Source organism: Adiantum capillus-veneris, chromosome 2 (genome assembly GCF_014529385.1).
Source record: "Adiantum capillus-veneris isolate H3 chromosome 2, ASM1452938v2, whole genome shotgun sequence".
NCBI lineage: Eukaryota > Viridiplantae > Streptophyta > Polypodiopsida > Polypodiales > Pteridaceae > Adiantum > Adiantum capillus-veneris.
In genome coordinates this window covers 98,437,995-98,457,327 of record NC_140932.1, presented here as the reverse complement: position 1 = coordinate 98,457,327, position 19,333 = coordinate 98,437,995, and the positions used below count along the sequence as shown (strand labels likewise).

Below are 19,333 nucleotides of genomic sequence, written 5' to 3'. Positions count from 1 at the left end.
GGTGCCCTTCCATCAAGTGGATCTTTACAAAGATGCGCAGAGTTGGTCTGAGCAGGAGACTAGAGGATCGATTTGCTGTGAGTCTGCTCTGCTCTTGGGAGCAGCTATACGGAGTGGCCTGGAGCAGCACCAACCCACTTGCATGGAGGAGTGCTTGAGACAACCCCATGGTTTGCACACAGAGAGGCCACTTGGTTGGTAGTAGGCCTTATGTTTCTTGCGGTCCCATGGCAAAGGGCCCAACCCGCACTCTAGGAGTCGGCTTCAGTTTTCACGTTTATCAAAGGAGGTACAAAGCATCCAGCTACAGGGCATGATGCTTTACCAGCTGAGTGGCTCACCCCTCTAGAGTCAGCAGCTCCCAGATGGATGGGGGCCTTCACGCGACTGGAGGTCCTCATTGCAGTTCGGGCCTGCTCGGAGTCAGTACTCCCCATCATCCATGTTCTTTGAGATCCAGGGCAAGGGCCGACTACACACAGTCTCAATAGAGGCTCCACAGGTTGTAGAGTGTTGTTTTCAAAGGATACGAGTAGTGGCCATATGTGGGAGGACCTATGTCACAGGTCCTGACCCAACAAATCTTGAGACAGGCCACTGGAGGCTTTGGGCTTGGGAGAGCTGCCCTCTCGCACGAGGGCAGTGGGACCAAGGAGAGTGGTTTTGGAGAGACCCCTTCTCTTCGGCCGACCACCCTGAGATCTCTTATTTTCAATACATTGTTCGATTGGGGCGTCACATACTGACAGCATGGAGAGAGGCTCGTCTTGTTGTAGCACTTCATTGGCAAGAGGAGGGTCTCACAGCTGAGTTCTTGTCGAGCTTTTGGGAGCAATTGTGGGACTCTAGACAGCCGAGGCGAGTCACTTTGTTCCAGAGGCTAGTTGCACAAAGAGCTATAGCAGTGGGGAGCTGGTTGGTACATAGTGGCCTTTCGACAGCCTGTGCAGCTTGCAACCATCCTTTGCATAGTCAACGCCATTGTATGCGGGACTGCCCCATGGCACAGCAGGTTTGGCTTCGGGTTCTTCGGCTAATGCGAGCTCTTTTCACAGAGCGACAGTACACTTGGGGTGTTGCTACCCGGTCCACCCTCACAAGCCCTACGCCCTAGTTTGAGCTATCTTCCACCAGCAGGATGATAGTGATCCAAGGGGATCGACCTACACTTCAGCCTACTACAGAGCTTGCCCCCCACGAGTGGTGCAATGAGAGAGAGGTGTGTCGGGAGCTTGTCTGTGGCCTGACACACTAGTTCATTTGGCGGGCCCGTTGCTTCCACATCTTTGAGGCTCGCCCTTTCCCACCTGCAGAGATTGTTCGTGACTTTTGGCTGGAGCTGATCCATACTCTCACGGGTCAGTTTGAGAGATTTCAAGGCAGCTCCGACCGGATGAGGGAGCGCAAAGAGGCCTTCTTGCGTCTCTAGCGTCCAGGGCCCTTCTTCACCTTGGACCAGGATGTGCCAAGATGGCACTATTGGCCACCTGTGTGGCTTTTCCCTCCTCCCATCTTGTGATTTAGCCTCATTGTACATATTTCATTTACCCACTGAGAGAGTCTCCCCATGCTTTTGATGTCACCCTCTCCAGTAGAGCTGGTTGTAGCCCTATGGGCAGTGTTATTAACTAATGGAAGGATCTTTTTCTCGGGGGGGAAAAAATCCACTACCGTGGGCAAATGTGAACAAAGCATCTAAATGACGTTGCATCTCCTCCGGGGAGTCAAAAATCAACACAATATCATCAGCATATAACAACAGTGGGATCCAATGTCCCTGCCAACTATGCTCCTCTATCACCATCCCTCTCAATGTAGTCAGCAACCTCTACATGCCAAATAGTGAGGAGATAGTGGGCAACCCTGTTTCACCTCGATAGTGGAGTGAACCAAATCAGAAATCCCCTCTAGAGTGCGTGCATGCCCGACTACTGACCTATATAGAGCCATTATCCCCCAAATCAACTCTGTGGGTACCCCCATCTCCTGCAGTCTACACATCAATCTAGCTCTGGGCACTATACCGAAGGCTTTGCAGAAATCCACAAAGCAACAATAGAGCCATCTCCCAAGTGATCTCTGTTGGGATTGAAGCCCAAGTGGCCTCTTATACGGATATGGCCGCCCGCCCGCCTAACTCACTTATCACTAACTCTTTGTATATACTCACATATACTTATGTGAATAATAAGATTTGAGAGATAACCCTTCAAAGAATTATGTGCGTACTGTGTAAGCTCTGTGTGTGTGTGTGTGTGTGTGTGTGTGTGTGTGTGTGTCGATCTAAGCTCCGCTCCGCGGCTTCAATTGGTATCAGATCAAGGTTCAGTGCGTTTTCGCGTAATCGCGCGCACGCGCACTTTTCAAGCAGATTCTGGATCCGGAGCTTGGAAATTCACACTCGGCGTTCCGAGAGTATTTCCATCAGGCAACTTGAGGTTTTACCCCCTTTTCGAAGCTGTTTATGCCCTCAAAATTTCGTTCTGAGCACTACATCAAAAGATAGGTTTCAACCTCAAGGAAACCCGTCTTGTGTAGATTGGCAAGCAGGAGGTGGTCGGCATCAATATCGGCATCGACATACATCACTCATTAGTCTTCAAAGCATCATCTATAGACCAGGTACACATATATATCATCAGATATATATATTGCAGTCTGCATTGCTACTTCTTGTGCTTGCCAAGTTCGAGGGGAGGTGTGGCCATACGATGGCTTGACACCACTGGCATGTATTGCAGATTGATGTACTGTGATTGTGGGTCTGCTAGTTGACAGTCACGCTAGCAAACAGACCGCCGCAGCGGTCATAGGACAATGATTGGTCTATCGTAGGATGTATGCTAGTTCTGGGCAGTTTGTTGAGCCATCTGAGAGGGTCGTGTGTGAGGTTTTTTGAAGCCAAGCACTGGGGACTGGGTTACCCAGTGGTGGATTAGGTTGCTGGAGTTTCCCTCTACACGCATCCTCTTCGGCGACTTTTATCCCATAGGATGTATGACTTTGTGTAGACACTGGATTGCATCTTATGCGTCAGGCCGTTAAGGCATTGTTCAGGGTTCAGTCTTGAGACAAATACAGGTTCTGTGATCGCCCAGACAGGAGACAGTGTATGCTTACAGGATAGCATATTACAGAGATTTTTAGATTTGTCACTGATCAGCTATTTATGGTTGTTTTTGAGCTATCTTTTGGTTTCCAGAGCTCAGTTTACAAGGGAGACTGTCAAAAATTTTCAAACTACTGACAGTTCTTGACGAGAGGTATTCAGCTTGTTGTTTACAGGTTGTTTATTGTGTACAGAAGCCAGTTTACAAGGGAACTCTGCCGGATTTTTCCCAGGAGTAAACAGTTTGACAAACATGGCATCTTCTCAAAGTGAAACTCTTTACAACATAAAGAAGCTGGATGGCACAAACTTTCCATTCTGGAAGAAGCAGATTTAGCAGGTTTTGGTGCAGAAAAAACAAGTGAAGCCACTGAAGCTCAAAGAGGAAAGACCAGAAGGTATGGCTGAAGATGAGTGGGAAGAGCTTGACGAGTTAGCTTGTTCCACAATCATGTTGACACTGGCAGAAAATGTTTACTTCAACATAGCAGAAGAGACTACACCATATGGCATATGGCAAAAGCTATGTGATATGTACGAGAAACGAAGTGCTGCTTCTCAGATTTACTAGCTTAAGAAATTGGTGGATTTGAAGATGAAGGTAGGGACAGCCATGTCAAATCATCTCAACAAATTTCACACAATTTTCAGCCAGTTAACACCACTGGAGATAGTCTTTCCAGATTCAGTGAAGGCTATGTTTCTATTAATCACTTTGCCAGACCGTTGGGATACTTTTCGCATGGCATTAAGTAATTCTGTCACGCCAGAGGGTCTTACAAGTGCCAATGTAGAAGGCAGCTTGCTTACAGAGGAAGTGAACAGGAAGAACATTGACAAAAGCAAAGGCAATAGTGCTTTGGTCGTTCGAGGGAGACAACAGTCTAAAGAGAAGAAGGATAAGAAGGCACAAAACCGAAGTAAGTCTCGTGACTCGAAGTCAAAGGATGACATAGAATGCTACCATTGTGGCAAGAAGGGTCACATGAAGAGAGACTGCACGAAGTGGAAACAAGAAAAAGGCAAAACAAAGAGTTCTGAGCAAGATGAAAAGAAGAGTTCAGTGAAGATTGAAGAGGTGAATGTCACAGGATCTGGTTCAGACAGTGATTCTGGTATAACAACTAGTGACATCTTCCTCACAAGCAATTTTGATTCTGTTTTCTTGACTACAGAGGATGGATATGCTATGAGTGATTGGATTATCGACTCAAGGGCATCTTTACATGTTTCTCCGCACAAAGAGTGGTTTACATCATACGTGTCTACTAAAGATTATGTCAGACTTGGCAATGAGCCGGTTTGTGACATACTTGGAGTGAAAGATGTGCAGTTGAAGTTTCAGAATGGCTCTTCTTTATGGCTCAAGAATGTCAGACATGTTCCAGCAATCCGAAAGAGCTTGATCAGTACAGGGAACTTGGATGATGTGGGTTATGTGACACTTTTTGGAAACAACGCTTGGAAGATCTCCAAAGGTTCGACAACTGTAGCACATGGCAGCAAGTCAGGAACTCTGTACACTTTACATGTTCCAGAGGTTAAAAACCATGTAATTAATGTGATTGAGCAGCCAAGTGTGTCACTGTGGCATCGTAGGCTGGGACATATGTCAAAAAGAGGAATGGAAATACTTTCTCGTTATGGTTATTTGCCTGGCTTTTCATTTCAAGATTTCGAGTTTTGTGAGCATTGTGTTTATAGTAAGCAAACACAGGAACTGCACAGATCAAAGACTAAGCATATTGATGTAAAATATCACTTCATTAGGTAAGTACTTAAAGACAAGCAGATACAACTGATGAAGATCCACACCAAGGACAATCCTGTTGATATACTCACAAAGGGACTTCCAGAAGAGGGCTTTGTGCATTGTCGTGAGTTATTGGGCATTGGATAGATGGCAACCATGTAAATCTTTGTACATTTATGTTCATAGATTTACAGTAACTTAAAGTGCCAGATTGGACTTTAAGTGGGAGGTTGTTGGGATTAAAGCCCAAGTGGCCTCTTACACGGATATGGCCGCCCGCCCGCCTAACTCACTTATCACTAACTCTTTGTATATACTCACATATACTTGTGTGAATAATAAGATTTGGGAGATAACCCTTCAAAGAATTCTGTGCGTACTGTGTAAGCTCTATGTGTGTGTGTGTGTGTGTGTGTGTGTGTGTGTGTGTGTGAGAGAGAGTCGATCTAAGCTCCACTCCACGACTTCAATCTCCCCTCCTCAACAATGGCTTTGAGTGTCAGAATATGATCACGAGTAGAGAAACCTCTCTTGAAACCCACCTGTCCTATTGCTCGTACACCCTCTCTCTCTGCCCATCTACTCAACTGCTACTTAAGGATGGATGTGTACAACCATGCCAATGTGTGTCGAATCATGATAGTGCGGTAGTTCCCACGCTCCATAGGGTCCCCTGACTTGAAGATAGGTGCGATAGTAGACCAACTCTAAGTATCAGGTAGGCCCTTGTACATGGCATGATTGAACATCACTAATAGAAGCTATACAAGCAGGTCTTTGGCATATATAAAATGCTTTGCTACTAGGCCATCGTGATCATATGCTCTCTTGGTCCTCATCCTGCCAATGGCTTTCTTTACCATCTCGGCTGTAAAGAAAGCACGTGTGTGTGGGCGTGGCTCTGGCGGAGCTGGAAGAGGTGGCTGCCTCCGAGACTGTGTAGAGAGATGATGCATACTGACCCCATACCTCTGTAGAGGTGATGACTAGTGGAGGAGAATGCCCATGGAAGAATCGCCATGCCTCACTTGAATCCTAGCTCATAAACAACTGGCATAAATCCTTCTCTAGTCGGGCTAGAAACGCCCTCTTCTTTCGTCGTACCAAACACCGAGAAGCAATCAGTGACTGCCTGTGAGTGATGACTCCTAGAAGTACTACCTCCCTCTGATGTCGGGCTCTGATCTCTTTTTTGCACTCCTCATCATACCAGCTATTTGAGGTATGCTCCTAGAATGTCGTCGCTGTCCATGCTCAATGTGGGGGTATGCCTCTGCTGCTGCATCTGTAGTGTCTCTGTCAATATATAAGTGAGCTCCTCTAGAGGTCTCTCCTTATCCTCTATGCATAAGCATCTGTAGATACCATCTATGTAGACAGAATCAGTCTCCCTGAAGCAGTGTGACATGAAACGTTTCAGCGTTTCATGTGTTTCGGGGTTTCGAGGTTTCTGAAACGTTTCGTTTCGGAGCTCAAAGAAAGCGAAACACAGGTTTCGTTTTACATGTATATACCTATAATTATACATTGAATATACGTACAAATTCACCTATCAAGACATGTGAAATACCAGAATCTAGATATGAGACTGAGTCAAGAGTGAACTTGAATCATGAGACAGCCTTTGTACATGGCTTAAAAAATCTCCAAACGGGTGGTTTGAGGTCAACTGGTCAGAAGGGGGCCAAAAAAAAAATCAACTCATTTCGCTCGTTTCGTCGAAACGTTTCGACCGTTTCGCCGTTTCGGAGGACCGAAACGGGTTTTTGTCACTATTGAAAGATGCTAAAGTCAACCACAACTCTCAAGAGGATACAAAACAAAGATGGATCTCAAAGGATCTTCCTCTCAGACATGGATTCTACACAGGTTATACAAAGATTTGGCTACCAATCAACTGCAAGCCAGCTGCAACTACACCAGACCTGCATGAAGAAACAAAAAAACTCAACAAGAGCTAGAGCAAGGCAAAGTCAACAAAGGAGTTACAAAGTTCATCAAGAGATTTGGATTCCTAAGTCTCCCAATGCTCCTAGTCAAAAGCCAGATGCCGATAGCCAACGGAGTCCTACAACAACATCAAATATTCCTATCAACAGGCCTATTTGGAGAATCAAATGGATAATGGAGTCTTCACAATCAAAGGACAACCCAACCAATGAGAATGCCCTCTTGCTACCCCGATAGGCCTTGGCCCGACTGTAGAGTCCTGAATAGAGGTGATGAAACTGGGCTGAACCAAAACATAATCCACTGTGCTAGCCCCATGTCTATGAGGAAACAAGTGAGAGCCATATAAACATTAGAGTCCTGCATTCAACCAAGGGAGTGGTTGTGTAGGCCTAAAGACCTCTGAATCTGACCCAAAGGAGAATATGCTGGCAGAGAAAAGGAAAATTCTCAAAAACGAGACTGTAAAGCAATTGCTAAAACCGGATGGCCAACACCACTCCCTCGGATATCAGTACAACTCCGAAAGCGGGCAACGCTCCCATATCCACAATCTCTATTGACTAACATCTGTTGACGTGAGCAGCGGAGAAGAGAGGTGCACGCAAGAAAGAAGCACTAACCGTATCATCCACCATAAAGGTCAGATCCACAGCTAAACGCCTGTCGGATATTCAACAACTCGAACAGACTCCCAACAACCTGAATAGGCTTCCATAATCTACAGGATCCTGAAAAGTGAGTCAAGAGTGTTCGCCATCATCCATAGCTGTAAACGATGTGCGCCTGTATCCAACACCCGTCGGCATGCAAGTAACGTCAAAGAGACCTTTCCTTCCTCGAGAAGGGGCTCTCCTGACTACCTGGCCCACTCAACATCATCATAGACAGTGAATACTGTCCAGAATGCATCGACCCTGAAACAAAACTAGTCAATGAAGTTGTATCAAATCCGGCAAGGAAGGGTGCAAGTGAGCATTGGTCATGCGGGCCACTATCTTATACACAGAAGAGAGGAGAGTGATAGGTCGCCACTGTTGTAACAGCATGGTATCTCCCCCTCGCAGTATAAATAAAATGAGCACAGAGGAGGGGGGGGGAAGGGACTCCTCTTGCAAAGGGCAATGAAGTTGTATCAAATCCGGCAAGGAAGGGTGCAAGTGAGCATTGGTCATGCGGGCCACTATCTTATACACAGAAGAGAGGAGAGTGATAGGTCGCCACTGTTGTAACAACATGGTATCTCCCCCTCGCAGTATAAATAAAATGAGCACAGAGGGGGGGGGGGGGGGGGGGGGGGGGGGGGGGGGGGGGGGGGGGGGACTCCTCTTGCAAAGGGTCGAAACGTTCCCCTGTCGGAACCCAACGATGATGGGCTGCAAGAGGTCCGCCATCAGGGGGGGCGGTGTGGCAAGCCCTTTCCTGTCGACGGCGATCGTGCACCTGCTGCCAGCCATCGGCTGGCCGGTCGCTGGCCTCTGTCGAAGTGCCTGCCTTTGTGTCCTCGGTACCTGTCTGTTGGGCATGTTTAGTCTTGGGGGACTGAGCATGTGATGAGGGTTGAGATCTCCTGCAAGGACACGTCTTCGCTAACTGGCCCATCTATCTGCAAATGAAGTACTAGTTCGGGAGTCCCGAGTACTCCATCCTCTGGCATAGGCTATAGCCACCCACCACTCACCCTAGGAAGGACTTCCTTCGGGAGGGTGTGAGTGTCGCGCACCAAAACGCGTACTGTGGGAATACCTGCAGCCTTGGCAGCCATTGAAGTTGCCGTGCGTGGGGTCTCCAAGATTGTCCCAATCTAGGAACCAATCCTGGAAAGAAGCGGGAGGTACACTCTCTTCAAGCAGGGAAAGAAGACCAAAATGGGCAAATCTGCTTCCACGACAAGAACATTTGAAGCTGGGTCAAAACCATGGCACCACTGTCGAAAATGAGCCCTGACCGCTCGGGGGCTTATCGAGATGACCTTGGCAACCATCTCGGGAGTCTCAAACTCAATCTGGTAGTATCCTCGCCCAAGAAGCTCTATGTCGATGATCTTTCCGACCTCTGCTAGGAGACGGGCCTGAAGGAGATCACACACATCGCCTCTGCTAGGTCGACTACCAATAACTTGCAAATGACAGAGGTGGCCTGAAGCCACTCCACCTTTGTTGCAACGCTCGCTTGCTCTGTTGGCGATAGAGCAAGTCGGATAGAGGGCTCGGCGAGGCTAGGCGAGGGGGCTTCATTTGAGTCCTTGTGAGGCGGAGCACGAGCTTCCATCTATGTCTGCTACTACAAGTGAGGGTGAGAAGTGTTCCTGTTGGGGCGAAGTTCGTTGACAAAACCAAGGAGCCGTTGACGAGAACCCAGCCAAACAGAGAAGAGGTGTAAACGAAAGCGGGTGGAGACGGCAACGGGGGGGGGGGGGGTGCACTTGTTGGTGGTTGTCTCATGGTTTGGCAATAATTGCATACATATAGATATGGGTTCATTAACTTAGAAACTACAAGAGCACTTTCAATCGGAACTTGCTCCCCTTTGAGATTTACATCAAGAATAAGGTCCTTGCCCTTTTGCTTCAAGCAGAGCTTCCTGGCCTAGGTGTCAATCATGACATTGTTCTTATGATGCCATAGAATCTCCAAAAGGAAATCAAACCCCTCAAGTGGCACGATGCGAAAATCCTATCCAAAGTACCTCAGGACATGCGAACAAAGTTTGCCTATCAAAGGGGTCACTGCCCACCCATGCCCTAAAACTCTCAAAGCCACATCTATCTGTGGTCCCATCTCCTTGGCTTCACTCTGCACCTTGTGATATAAAATTTTCCTTGGGCCCTGCAAGGCTTGAAAGACTAATCCCCCTGCTGAGCCCCAAGGATATCCACTACAAGCCCAACATTAGTCTTTGATTCTTTTCTTTCAATGAGCAGATTTTGTGACCATCCTCATACATGTAAAACATTTTCCTTGCTGGAACCATTCCAGGTTCTGCTCTGCATACTTGTGAGTTGCCCAAAGCTTCCTCGTCATCTTCTTCTTGGGTTCCTGCTTCTGGTCCTTAAATCTTTTTCTGATCCTTGGTTTGAGGCTTCTCCTTGGAGCTAGTCTTCTTTGTCTCAAAAGTCAGCTCTCTCGTAAGCAAAGAATACCCATCTTGAGCGTGTGTCATCCTCCCTTGTATGCTAGAATCTTTATGCTTAAGGCCTCTTCAACAAGAGAGGCAACCCATAGTAGTATTCCTCCATCTGCTCATTCCAAGCGACCAACCGACAAGGAGCCACTGGTACATGCACATCCCAAAACCTCATAGGTTACAAAGTGACATTCTCCTCAAACAGAAGCTCATTCGATGCAGATATATTATGCCTCAAAAGCTTGTATCAACCGTAGAGAAGCAAACAAGTGTCTTGGAGCATGTTGCTGAATCAAAAGAGTAGACCGCCAGTGTAGAGCATTCCACTTCAAAGAGGAAGAGGCATTTCTCATCTTGGAGGCCTCTCTAAAATTGCCCAAGAGAAAGCTGCATCAAACTGCCGTACGCAGAAAGAAAGAAAGAAAGAAAGATTTTATTTACGTCTTCAAAAGGCCAAAGAGAACTGGCCTATGAGACAAATCAATGTACAAAGTATATATCCGCTGGATATCCTGTGTGCGTGCAAAGTAACAAAAATGTGGGGTGTGACCGGGTAATAATCGAACATCCGGTATATACAATGGGGTGTGTGACCGGGTAATAACAAAGCATCCGGTGTACAAAATGTAGTGTGACCGGGTAATAACAAAACATCCGGTATACATGATAGAATATACAACTGTGATAGGAGGGAGGAGGGTGTAGGGTGTATGTGGCTGAGTCAGCTCCAGCCAGTGGTGAGGGTAGGGTGTAGTATCTGATACATCCGCGAGCCTGAAGTGATGAGTCTAGCTATGTGAGCTAGGTCAAGTGTCTGCTCTGCTCTGCTCTGAATGTGGGCTGCATGTCGTGCCCTGATGGCCTGAACCTCTCTCCTATGTCTCTGGGATGCTCGAGAGCGATATCCTGGTAGCCGTGGTCTCCGTCTAGCTCTGGCCTCCTCAGCTCGTGCTAGAGTCATCCCCTGGTATGTGGGTGGCTGTGACTGCGTCTGTGTAGGTGCTAGAGCCTGGAAGTAATCCGTGAGTTGTGTCTATCTGTCCTCAGCTCTACCCTCCCCCATCTCAAGGGCTCGCTCTCTATGCTGGTGCATCTCTATCAAGAGTCTCCCCAGCAGCCTCTGATCCAATGATGTCATCACTGACTGTAGTGAAACTCTCGGTCTATCGAACAAGATGGGGTATCATGATCTGATCTCAGCATAGTGGGGACATCTGCACAGGAAGTGGCTCTCACATTCTACCTCCTGTCTGCACAATCTGCATAGCCTGGCCTCTCGTGGGATGCGGGCTGCTCTGCCACTCTCTATCTCTAGCTGATGTGATGATACTCTGAGCTGTCCAATGGCCACCCTCGTGCCATGCGGTAGATATATGTCCATGTATCTAGGCCGCTGTATGAACCCATCCTCAGTGAGCGTGAGGAAGTGGTCTCTGTAGTATGCCATCTTCGTGGCCAGTGGCCGCGAAGGTGTAATCCAGGTCTGCTCTGTGTATCTCTGTATGAGCTCATACCTGATGACTGTGTTCCTCTCAGTGTGTGAGAGGACCTGGCGTGGTGCATCTGGATCATACTGTGAAGGAGGCAATCTGTCCATAGAGTAACCATAAGTCTGAAGCCACCTAGTCACAGTGGCATACCATGACCTCTGATCTCCTGAGTCTGCTAGCTCTCGAGATGCCTCTAGAGCAAGACGAGGTAGTCTGTCTGCTCTCATGTCTCTCAATCTGTGAAGATATCCCACAGTCTGGAATAGTGCCTCCACTACCATAGGTGAAGCACCAAACTCTGCTCTCACAATATCATGGGGAACTGATGGCTTACTCCGAATCATCCGGGCAAGCATCAGTATCTGTGGCCTCTCAAGTCTGCTCCACATCTGCTCTGAAAGACCTGGGGTCCATACTGGGGCAGCATATAGTAGGGCTGGAGTGACTAAGGTGTCAAATAACCAGCTCTTCGTGCGAGCCTCCTGAAAATGTGTATGATGGCAGCCCCTCTCAAGCATAGCTAGCGCTGCGTATGCTTGGGTGGTGCGGTCTCTAACAGCCTGTGCCATGGAGAAGCGGCCTGTCCTAGCAGTGAATGTGATGCCCAAGTACACATATGACTCTACCACCTCAATCTGGCTATCTGCAAAGGGGAAGACTGATCTCCTCCGAACAATCCCTAAAGTGTGGAATATCAGAACCTTGGTCTTGCCAAGGTTCACTGTCACCCCTCTGTCTAAGAGCCTTCAACTCGTCCTGCCGCCCATCAAAAGTGTCAAACTTCACACTCTGTCCCCCTTTTCCATAGTACTTCTGACAGTTCAAAGGAATCAACAGATCATGGAGTGTGGCCTGCGTACAATATTTTATTTCTTCAAAGGTTATATCAAAAAATGTTCATCCCACTTCCATACATGCCTCCAAACAGTGGCCCAAATGAATAGCCCATCATGCCCTGCATGCCAAACCTACATTCCTCCTATAGACTCTGGCATAGGGGCCCCGAAGGCCCCATAGCCTCCCTGCATCCGAGACTTAGGCCCCCTACCATCTCCATAAAAGGACGAATCCTCCCAATGCCCAGTGTAATTGGGCATACCCCCTGCCATTTGTCTGTTGTGACTGTTGATGCATCAGCTGTCACCAAAAAGAATTTCCATCCTTTGTATGAGAAGACTTGATTCTCTTAACCAAAGCCTTTACATGGACATTGTTAGCTGCTAGCAGCAGAAGGCTCACCCAATATCAGTGCACCCTACTTCTTTAAACATTCACTTCAAAAAGTTATGACTACAGGGCTTTGAAACATAACTACAACGGAACAACCATAAGCTTCAAAACTTTGAGAACGACCTTTGAGCAAAGCCACATGAAGGACTTGTCTTAAACAAAGGAGAAAATAAACAATTTTTCTGGAAGAACGTAGACAATTGCAAATCTATATGTACTCAACTTATATTGCTCAATACGTCGCCTTAGCTTCAGCTTGTTAACCTCTCTATCTTTTATATCTTGACTATCAATTTCTTCAAACTCAAAATCGTCTACAATTTCTGGAGCATCTACAGGTTCCACAAGTATTTCATCCTCAACAGTGCTGCAAAAAAAACACACATAATCTTGAACAAAATCTCCAAAGCGACCAGGCCACACTACATAATTCAAAGTGTAACTCTAAAATGACTATGACACCTGAACTTGCATAACAAGCAATTGCAAACAAAACTTTTAACTTTAGCAAGAGACATGGCTGCAAAACATTCTTATCACCAATTGATTTGCATACTGTTCCACCTAACATCAGAGGACAAAATTAATGCCAGATGAAGCTTTTCTTTTATACAAGTGTTCGCACTCCAGAAAAGTTGCAGAATGTTTTGTGGCATTCCACCTCAAATCAATGCATGACAACTTGCCAAATTACGCAATTCTTCTACTTTAGATGAGGTTATATCTGGGATCAATTCTAAGCAATTACCTGAGCTTTTCCACAAGGGACAAGTTGAATCAGATGCAGCATATTTCAAAATCGTACTCTAGGATTTCCAATTTCAATGCATAAATGTAAAAATTAAAACCTCCTGTTTCTTGTGCTAGCCAAACCCCAACTATTAGAAAGATCAATGCCTTTAAAAAAGTCAATTATGCATGAGCAGATAGTCTGCTGAAGCTATCAGTTCCTAAAGAAGATATCAACACTGAAACAACACCAACAAAATGAGGCTTTGCTGCATGTTTTGTAAGCAGCCACTCACTTGCTAGCACCAGTGCTCACAAAGATCTACGAAACAAGCATGCTGCTCCTGTTCCCCCCCCCCCCCCCCCCCCCCCCCCCCCCCCCACCATTCGCAGCACAATTGCTCACAAGCTGCAACCTGCAATTCCCACCAGTTTTCCTGGCACATCTCGCCACACAGCTCACGCTACAGCCCCTGCCCCTCTCGCTGCCAATGCTGCCACCCTCTTTGCCTGCCCTGCCCATCCGCCTTATCTATGAGATCTCTTGAGGCTTGGGAATGTTCTTACGACATTAAAAGTTCTCTTCTCGCACACGTGCACTCACACACACTCATCCCTTAAGCACATACAACGTACAGTTACACGAACTTCTAGCTTCTGTAGAAACATTGCCCCCCCCCCCCCCCCCCCCACCCCTTCTTGTGGTTTGGCTTTTCGCCTATAGCCGCAGACGCGGATGGTGGACTCAACTCCAGCACCTCGGAAGGGACTCCAACGAAGACCCTCGCTCGAATTCACCTAGTCTACCATTCGACTTTCATTTGTCGTAGGAGAAAGTGAACTTAGTAACTGAGGTCAACCACCTTTAAGTGACCTCTATCATCTACAAGATTGTTGGCCCACACCCCAGTAGAGGGGAAGTTAGAGACTTTGTGAACAAAATCACTAATGTGCACATTCTAGCCGTAGATATTACTAGCTTGAATTTGAGAGTGCAGACTGGTGGCAAGTGTTACACCAAGCGAGAAATCAATAGCAACACATGAATAGAAACTACAACTAATTGAACTTGACTAGAGAGAAATGTAATGAAATGAAATGTAATATTAACGTCTTCAAAAGGCCAAAAGGACCTATGAGACCAAAAGGTTACATGTGGTCAATCTAATACCAAGTCTGGGTACAAAAAGTACAAAGAACTGAAAAGAAAATAGTGGGTAGGGGTGGGGTGAAAGCTGATACAATGGGGGGATACAAAAGAGGGGGGGGGGGGGGGGGGGGGGGGGGGGGGGGGAGCAGGGGGCGGCTGATACAATGGAGCTCTCTGACAGTAAAGACATCAGTATCCAAAAGGCTGTAGAGGTTCAATGTCCTCCACGATAAGCACTCTGTCTTGACGGCTCCTACGTTGCGCCAGTATGGTATGGATCCTCTGTCACAATCTGTGTCAATGTCGAGAGGGCCCCCTCATCCGTGGACAACGGGACCGCCCCAACTCTATCGCCCGATCAAGCAGTATGCTTCCGGTGCTGCTATGTTGTGGGGACTGCTCGAACTCCTCTGTCTATGATTGAAAGAAACCTGTAATCTGCCATTGTCGCTGGTTCTCTCTCATTGTGCCCCTCTTCAAGAAGTCCTCTCTGATTTTGCAAATCTCCAATAAGTATAATCCAAGGCATTTCTAATCCCGGTATCTCATGATTCTAGAAAGTGGTCCAAAACCCTCTTTGAATAGACAGTGAAAGCGGCCTCGTATCTCATAGTATATTGGGCAGTGACATATGTAATGTAGCTCTGTCTCCGGCTCTATCTGGCACACCTGACAAATCCTGGACTCAGATGGTACTCCTCTAAATCTGCCTGTCTCGATCTCTAGCTGATGTGAGGATGTGCGTATCTCACCGATAGCACATCGTATCCCGTGGGATAGATGAGTATTTATGTAACCTGGTATGATCACAAAACCATCCTCCATAAGTTGGAGAAGATGCTCTCTATAGGAAGCCATCTTCGTACACAACTCATGTGTAAGCTGTATCCATGTCCTCTTCATATCCAGCTGAATCAAGTCTTGTCTGATGAGCCTGGTAGTCTTTGCCCTAGTGAGGGAGTACATCTATATGCGTTGTGAGTGCATGAAACATGGGATTCTTAGCCAAGCATATAGCACTCTGGCCATTTAAGTAAACCACTTTCCTAGCAACTATGAGAGTGCGCATGCGCGGAAGGGGGGGGGGGGGGGGAAGAGGGGGGGGGGGGGGGGGAGAGAGAGAAAGAGAGACAAACACAAGGTGTGAGAGGAGGGGGCAATCGACCCCGCACGACTACCATGAACCACAACACTTGCAAATACAAACATATGTCAGATTGTGGCTGTGGGTGCCCCCCTTGGCCCCATATATAGGTGCCCAAAGGGAGGTAGGGCAATGCAAGAGAAAACCCACCACGACCCAACAAGAAAAAGAAATATAGAGGGCGCCCGGACAAGGTGGGCAGCCGGCCCAGAAGTGGACGGCCAGACAGTGCAATCTATATGCATATGCAAAGGGTGGCCAGCCCGGAGGCACACTAGCCGTACATGTATGCCCTACACCTGTGAAGCAACAGAGTGGTGTAAGTCTAACACCCCCTCCCAGCACCGGATGCTAAACAAACCGTATGAAGCCGAAGATGTGAGGCAAATGATAAAGATGTCTATTGTGATGTCTGCAGCAGTCTGGGGTGTCCCAACCTCCGAGAGATCTCCATGGTAAAGTGCCGTCACGAGCAGTGTAGCAAACTGTTGTACTCCGTCAAAATACAGGGTGAAGATACTGCGTGAATGTTCCGAACTGAGTGTGAAAACGACTCCTTGTCGTAAAAGAAGTGCCAATAGTCCTGCAAGTGTCCTGCCCAATAGGATATGTGGTGTCTATAGTCAAACCGTCTGGAGAAAATGGGGAGGCCCAAGAACCGTCATGAGAATGACCGGAAGCCTGTAAATGCATGAACCTATAACCCAAGGTGGACAAGTGGCTAAGTTGTGTAAAACTCCAGGAAGGCCAGATGTAGCAATTCGCGTCGTAAACGTCCTCCGAAACAAGGAAAGCCAGACTAAACAGTCTGCACTGTAGAAGCTACCGTAAGCTGCAGCAGTCACCGAGAGACCGCACGGACCACCACCGGATGGTGTGCTGTCAGTAGGTAGGGAAATCTAAGATGAGGGAAAAGCCAGACTCAACAGTCTGCGCTGTGAAGGGCCTCTAAGAAGATGTGTGGTTAGACCAAGCTGTCTGCACCGTAAGCATCCTCTGAGAAGAGGAAAGGCTAGACCAATCTGTCTGCACCGTAAGCATCCTCTGAGAAGAGGAAAGGCTAGACCAATCTATCTGCACCGTCTTGCCTGTATCTCCTGCCTCTAATCCTCGAGTGTTAACCAAAACAGAATCTACGCCAACAACACCACCGAACCGCGACTCGGTGTGGCTCTCAATGTGAATGAGCTGGGAGTGACCTACTGCCCAAGTCGGGGGATAAGTCCGCTATAAAGTTACTAAGGGTGAGTGTAAGCAACTCTAAAGGTAGCAATCCAAATGATCAGGAGTGTAGAAGAGCAACTGCACTACCATCCAAGCCAAGCTCCGGGTGACTCCGGATGTAGTCGTCGAATGCTTGATCCCCCGCTTCTCATGGCGCTTCTCGTGGGTAAACTCTCCAAGCGAGTCCAAAGCACTGAAGTCCCACTCCAGTCTGTAGATCCAAGCAATGAACCTGTCCAAGAAGAGATCCAAGATCCTCTCTCTAAGTCCATGTAGATGCTCCTGTGTAAGAAAGTGATCTAACGTGTCCAGGTCAAGTGGTAAGTGTCTGTCCACCCAAGATGGTGGTGTCTTCTCTGGGAATGTCGGAATCCCATATGCCATGAGCCGTGTGAATTCCTCTTATGAGTGCATAGCTGTGTCCATAGCAAACCATGAGTCACCACCCCCTCTGGAGTGCGCAACCGCCGAATGAAGACTAGAATGAATGGATCTCCCAAGGATCGCAAGCTCGTAGATGATCAAGCCAATGTCAAAGATACAGTGTACTGTAGTAGTCACTGAGAGACCGCACGGACCAGCATCGGATGGTGTCCTAGCAGGAGGTAACTTCATCCTCAGTGAAAAACGAAAGCCAAGAGGCTGCTGTCCACCCAAAAACACAACTGCGAGGTGATGAAAACGCTGCTGTCCAGCGATTTCCAGCGTGCTCATACGCTCCGGCAGGGTCAGGATCGGTGCAGTGGGTCTGGGGAGGGTGGGAATCAATGTCACAGCCCCAGGTGGGCTGAAAACAGATAAAAAACAGCAGGTGTACATGGCTGAAATCTGATGATATGGAGAGGAATTTCGCCAGCAAAGCACCGGATGCTAAGCCAGGTGGGAGGCAAGATCCATGGTGGGCCAAGGCTGGCTAGCGTTGTCCCCCTCAGCTGAAAACGCAGCAGCCTACCATAAATGCAGCTGCTGGCTGAAACGCAGATGGAGGGAGGGATTTTCCGGTGAGGAAAGAGCTTGTAGAGGCCAGCGCTTGCTACCTGGAGGTGATCGCGATTAGGGAGATCAAAAAACGCAGGTGGAGAAGGGTTTCTCCGCGATGAAAACTCAACATACCCCATCGCTTGCCTGGCTGATGCAAAACGCTGGCTGATCTTCTCTTTGGGAGGGAGAACCTGATGCAGAAGATGATGAAGTGCCTAGAACATGAAGAGCCTGTGCTCTGATACCATGTGAGTGCGCATGTGCAGGAGAGAGAGAGAGAGAGAGAGAGAGAGTAGAGAAAAACGGAAGGTGTGGAGGGGGCGATCAGTCCCCCATGACTACCATCAACTACAGTGTTAAGAGTTACACCACCGTTGCTTCGCCATTTGGTATGGCTAGTGATTGTCCCGGGTTGGCCACCCATCGCACATCATGTAGATTGCATGGGCGAACACTTTAGCACGTGTCTGGACAGTCATTTTCTGAGCCTAGCTAGGTGTACACTTTTTTAGCCATTTTTGGGCTTTTTATGTTTTTTGAACCAGTTACACATTTTGCCCTACCTAAACCTAACATTCTATAAATAGAATGGTTAGAGTCTTGTAGTCATACATTGTGTATTGAGAGCATCATTTGCAGAGCACTTGTGTTCTCTCTCTCTCTCTCTCTCTCTCTCTCTCTCTCTCTCTCTCTCTCCACCCATCCACACCACTCTCAGTTCTCACATCACATATCTCTTCCGTTCTCCACACTTCAGCTATTAGCTCTTTTCCACACACCACTCACACAAGACGCACTCCCCCCCCCCGGGACTATGCCTCAGAACCGCTGGTATGATGATGAGTGCAGAGAGCTATACCGACGCCTCCGTGCACGGCGAGCCTTAGGAGAGATCACAGAGAGAGAGGCCAGACGGCATATGAAGACGCTGACACGCCAAAAGCGGCGAGCATTCGAACAGGCACAGGAGCTTGAGCTATGCCGCCTATTCATGAGCATAGATAGCGCGACGGCATGGCGCACCCTGCGCGAGCCACGTCCGACTACAGCTATTGAGGATCCACAGATATGGCATGATTATGCAGAGCGACTTTACGAGGTGCCAGGGCAGCCTCCTATCCCACAGCCACACGAGCCACGCCCCACGTGCTCCTCCTTCTTTACAGCAGAGATGGTAGAGAGGGCCATACGCCGCATGCAGCATAGACGATCAGCTGACCATACTGGATTACAGAGTGAGCACATCATTTATGCGGCCTCCACTATAGCACCGTTGATTGCACATGTCTTCAACCGGGCTATAGGGGAGGGCTTCCCAGAGGAGTGGACACAGCACACCATAGTGCCTATCCACAAATCTGGCGACACCCTGGACCCAGGGAACTACAGGACTATCATGATTGGCCACACGATGGCCAAGCTATACGGAGCAGTACTTGAGGCACAG

The 19,333-nt window shown here is 47.9% G+C and overlaps 1 protein-coding gene across 2 annotated transcripts in view; it reads right to left on the bottom strand.

Annotated features, from left to right (window-relative positions):
* LOC147463265 (ubiquitin family protein) overlaps positions 1–19,333 on the bottom strand; it is a 109,515-nt gene that overhangs the window by 44,475 nt on the left and 45,707 nt on the right. For both annotated transcript variants that reach the window (XM_086487852.1, XM_086487850.1), the window contains exon 2: positions 12,883–13,025. In XM_086487852.1, the coding sequence (XP_086343978.1) occupies positions 12,883–13,025 (143 nt within the window). The remainder of the gene's footprint in view (positions 1–12,882; positions 13,026–19,333) is intronic.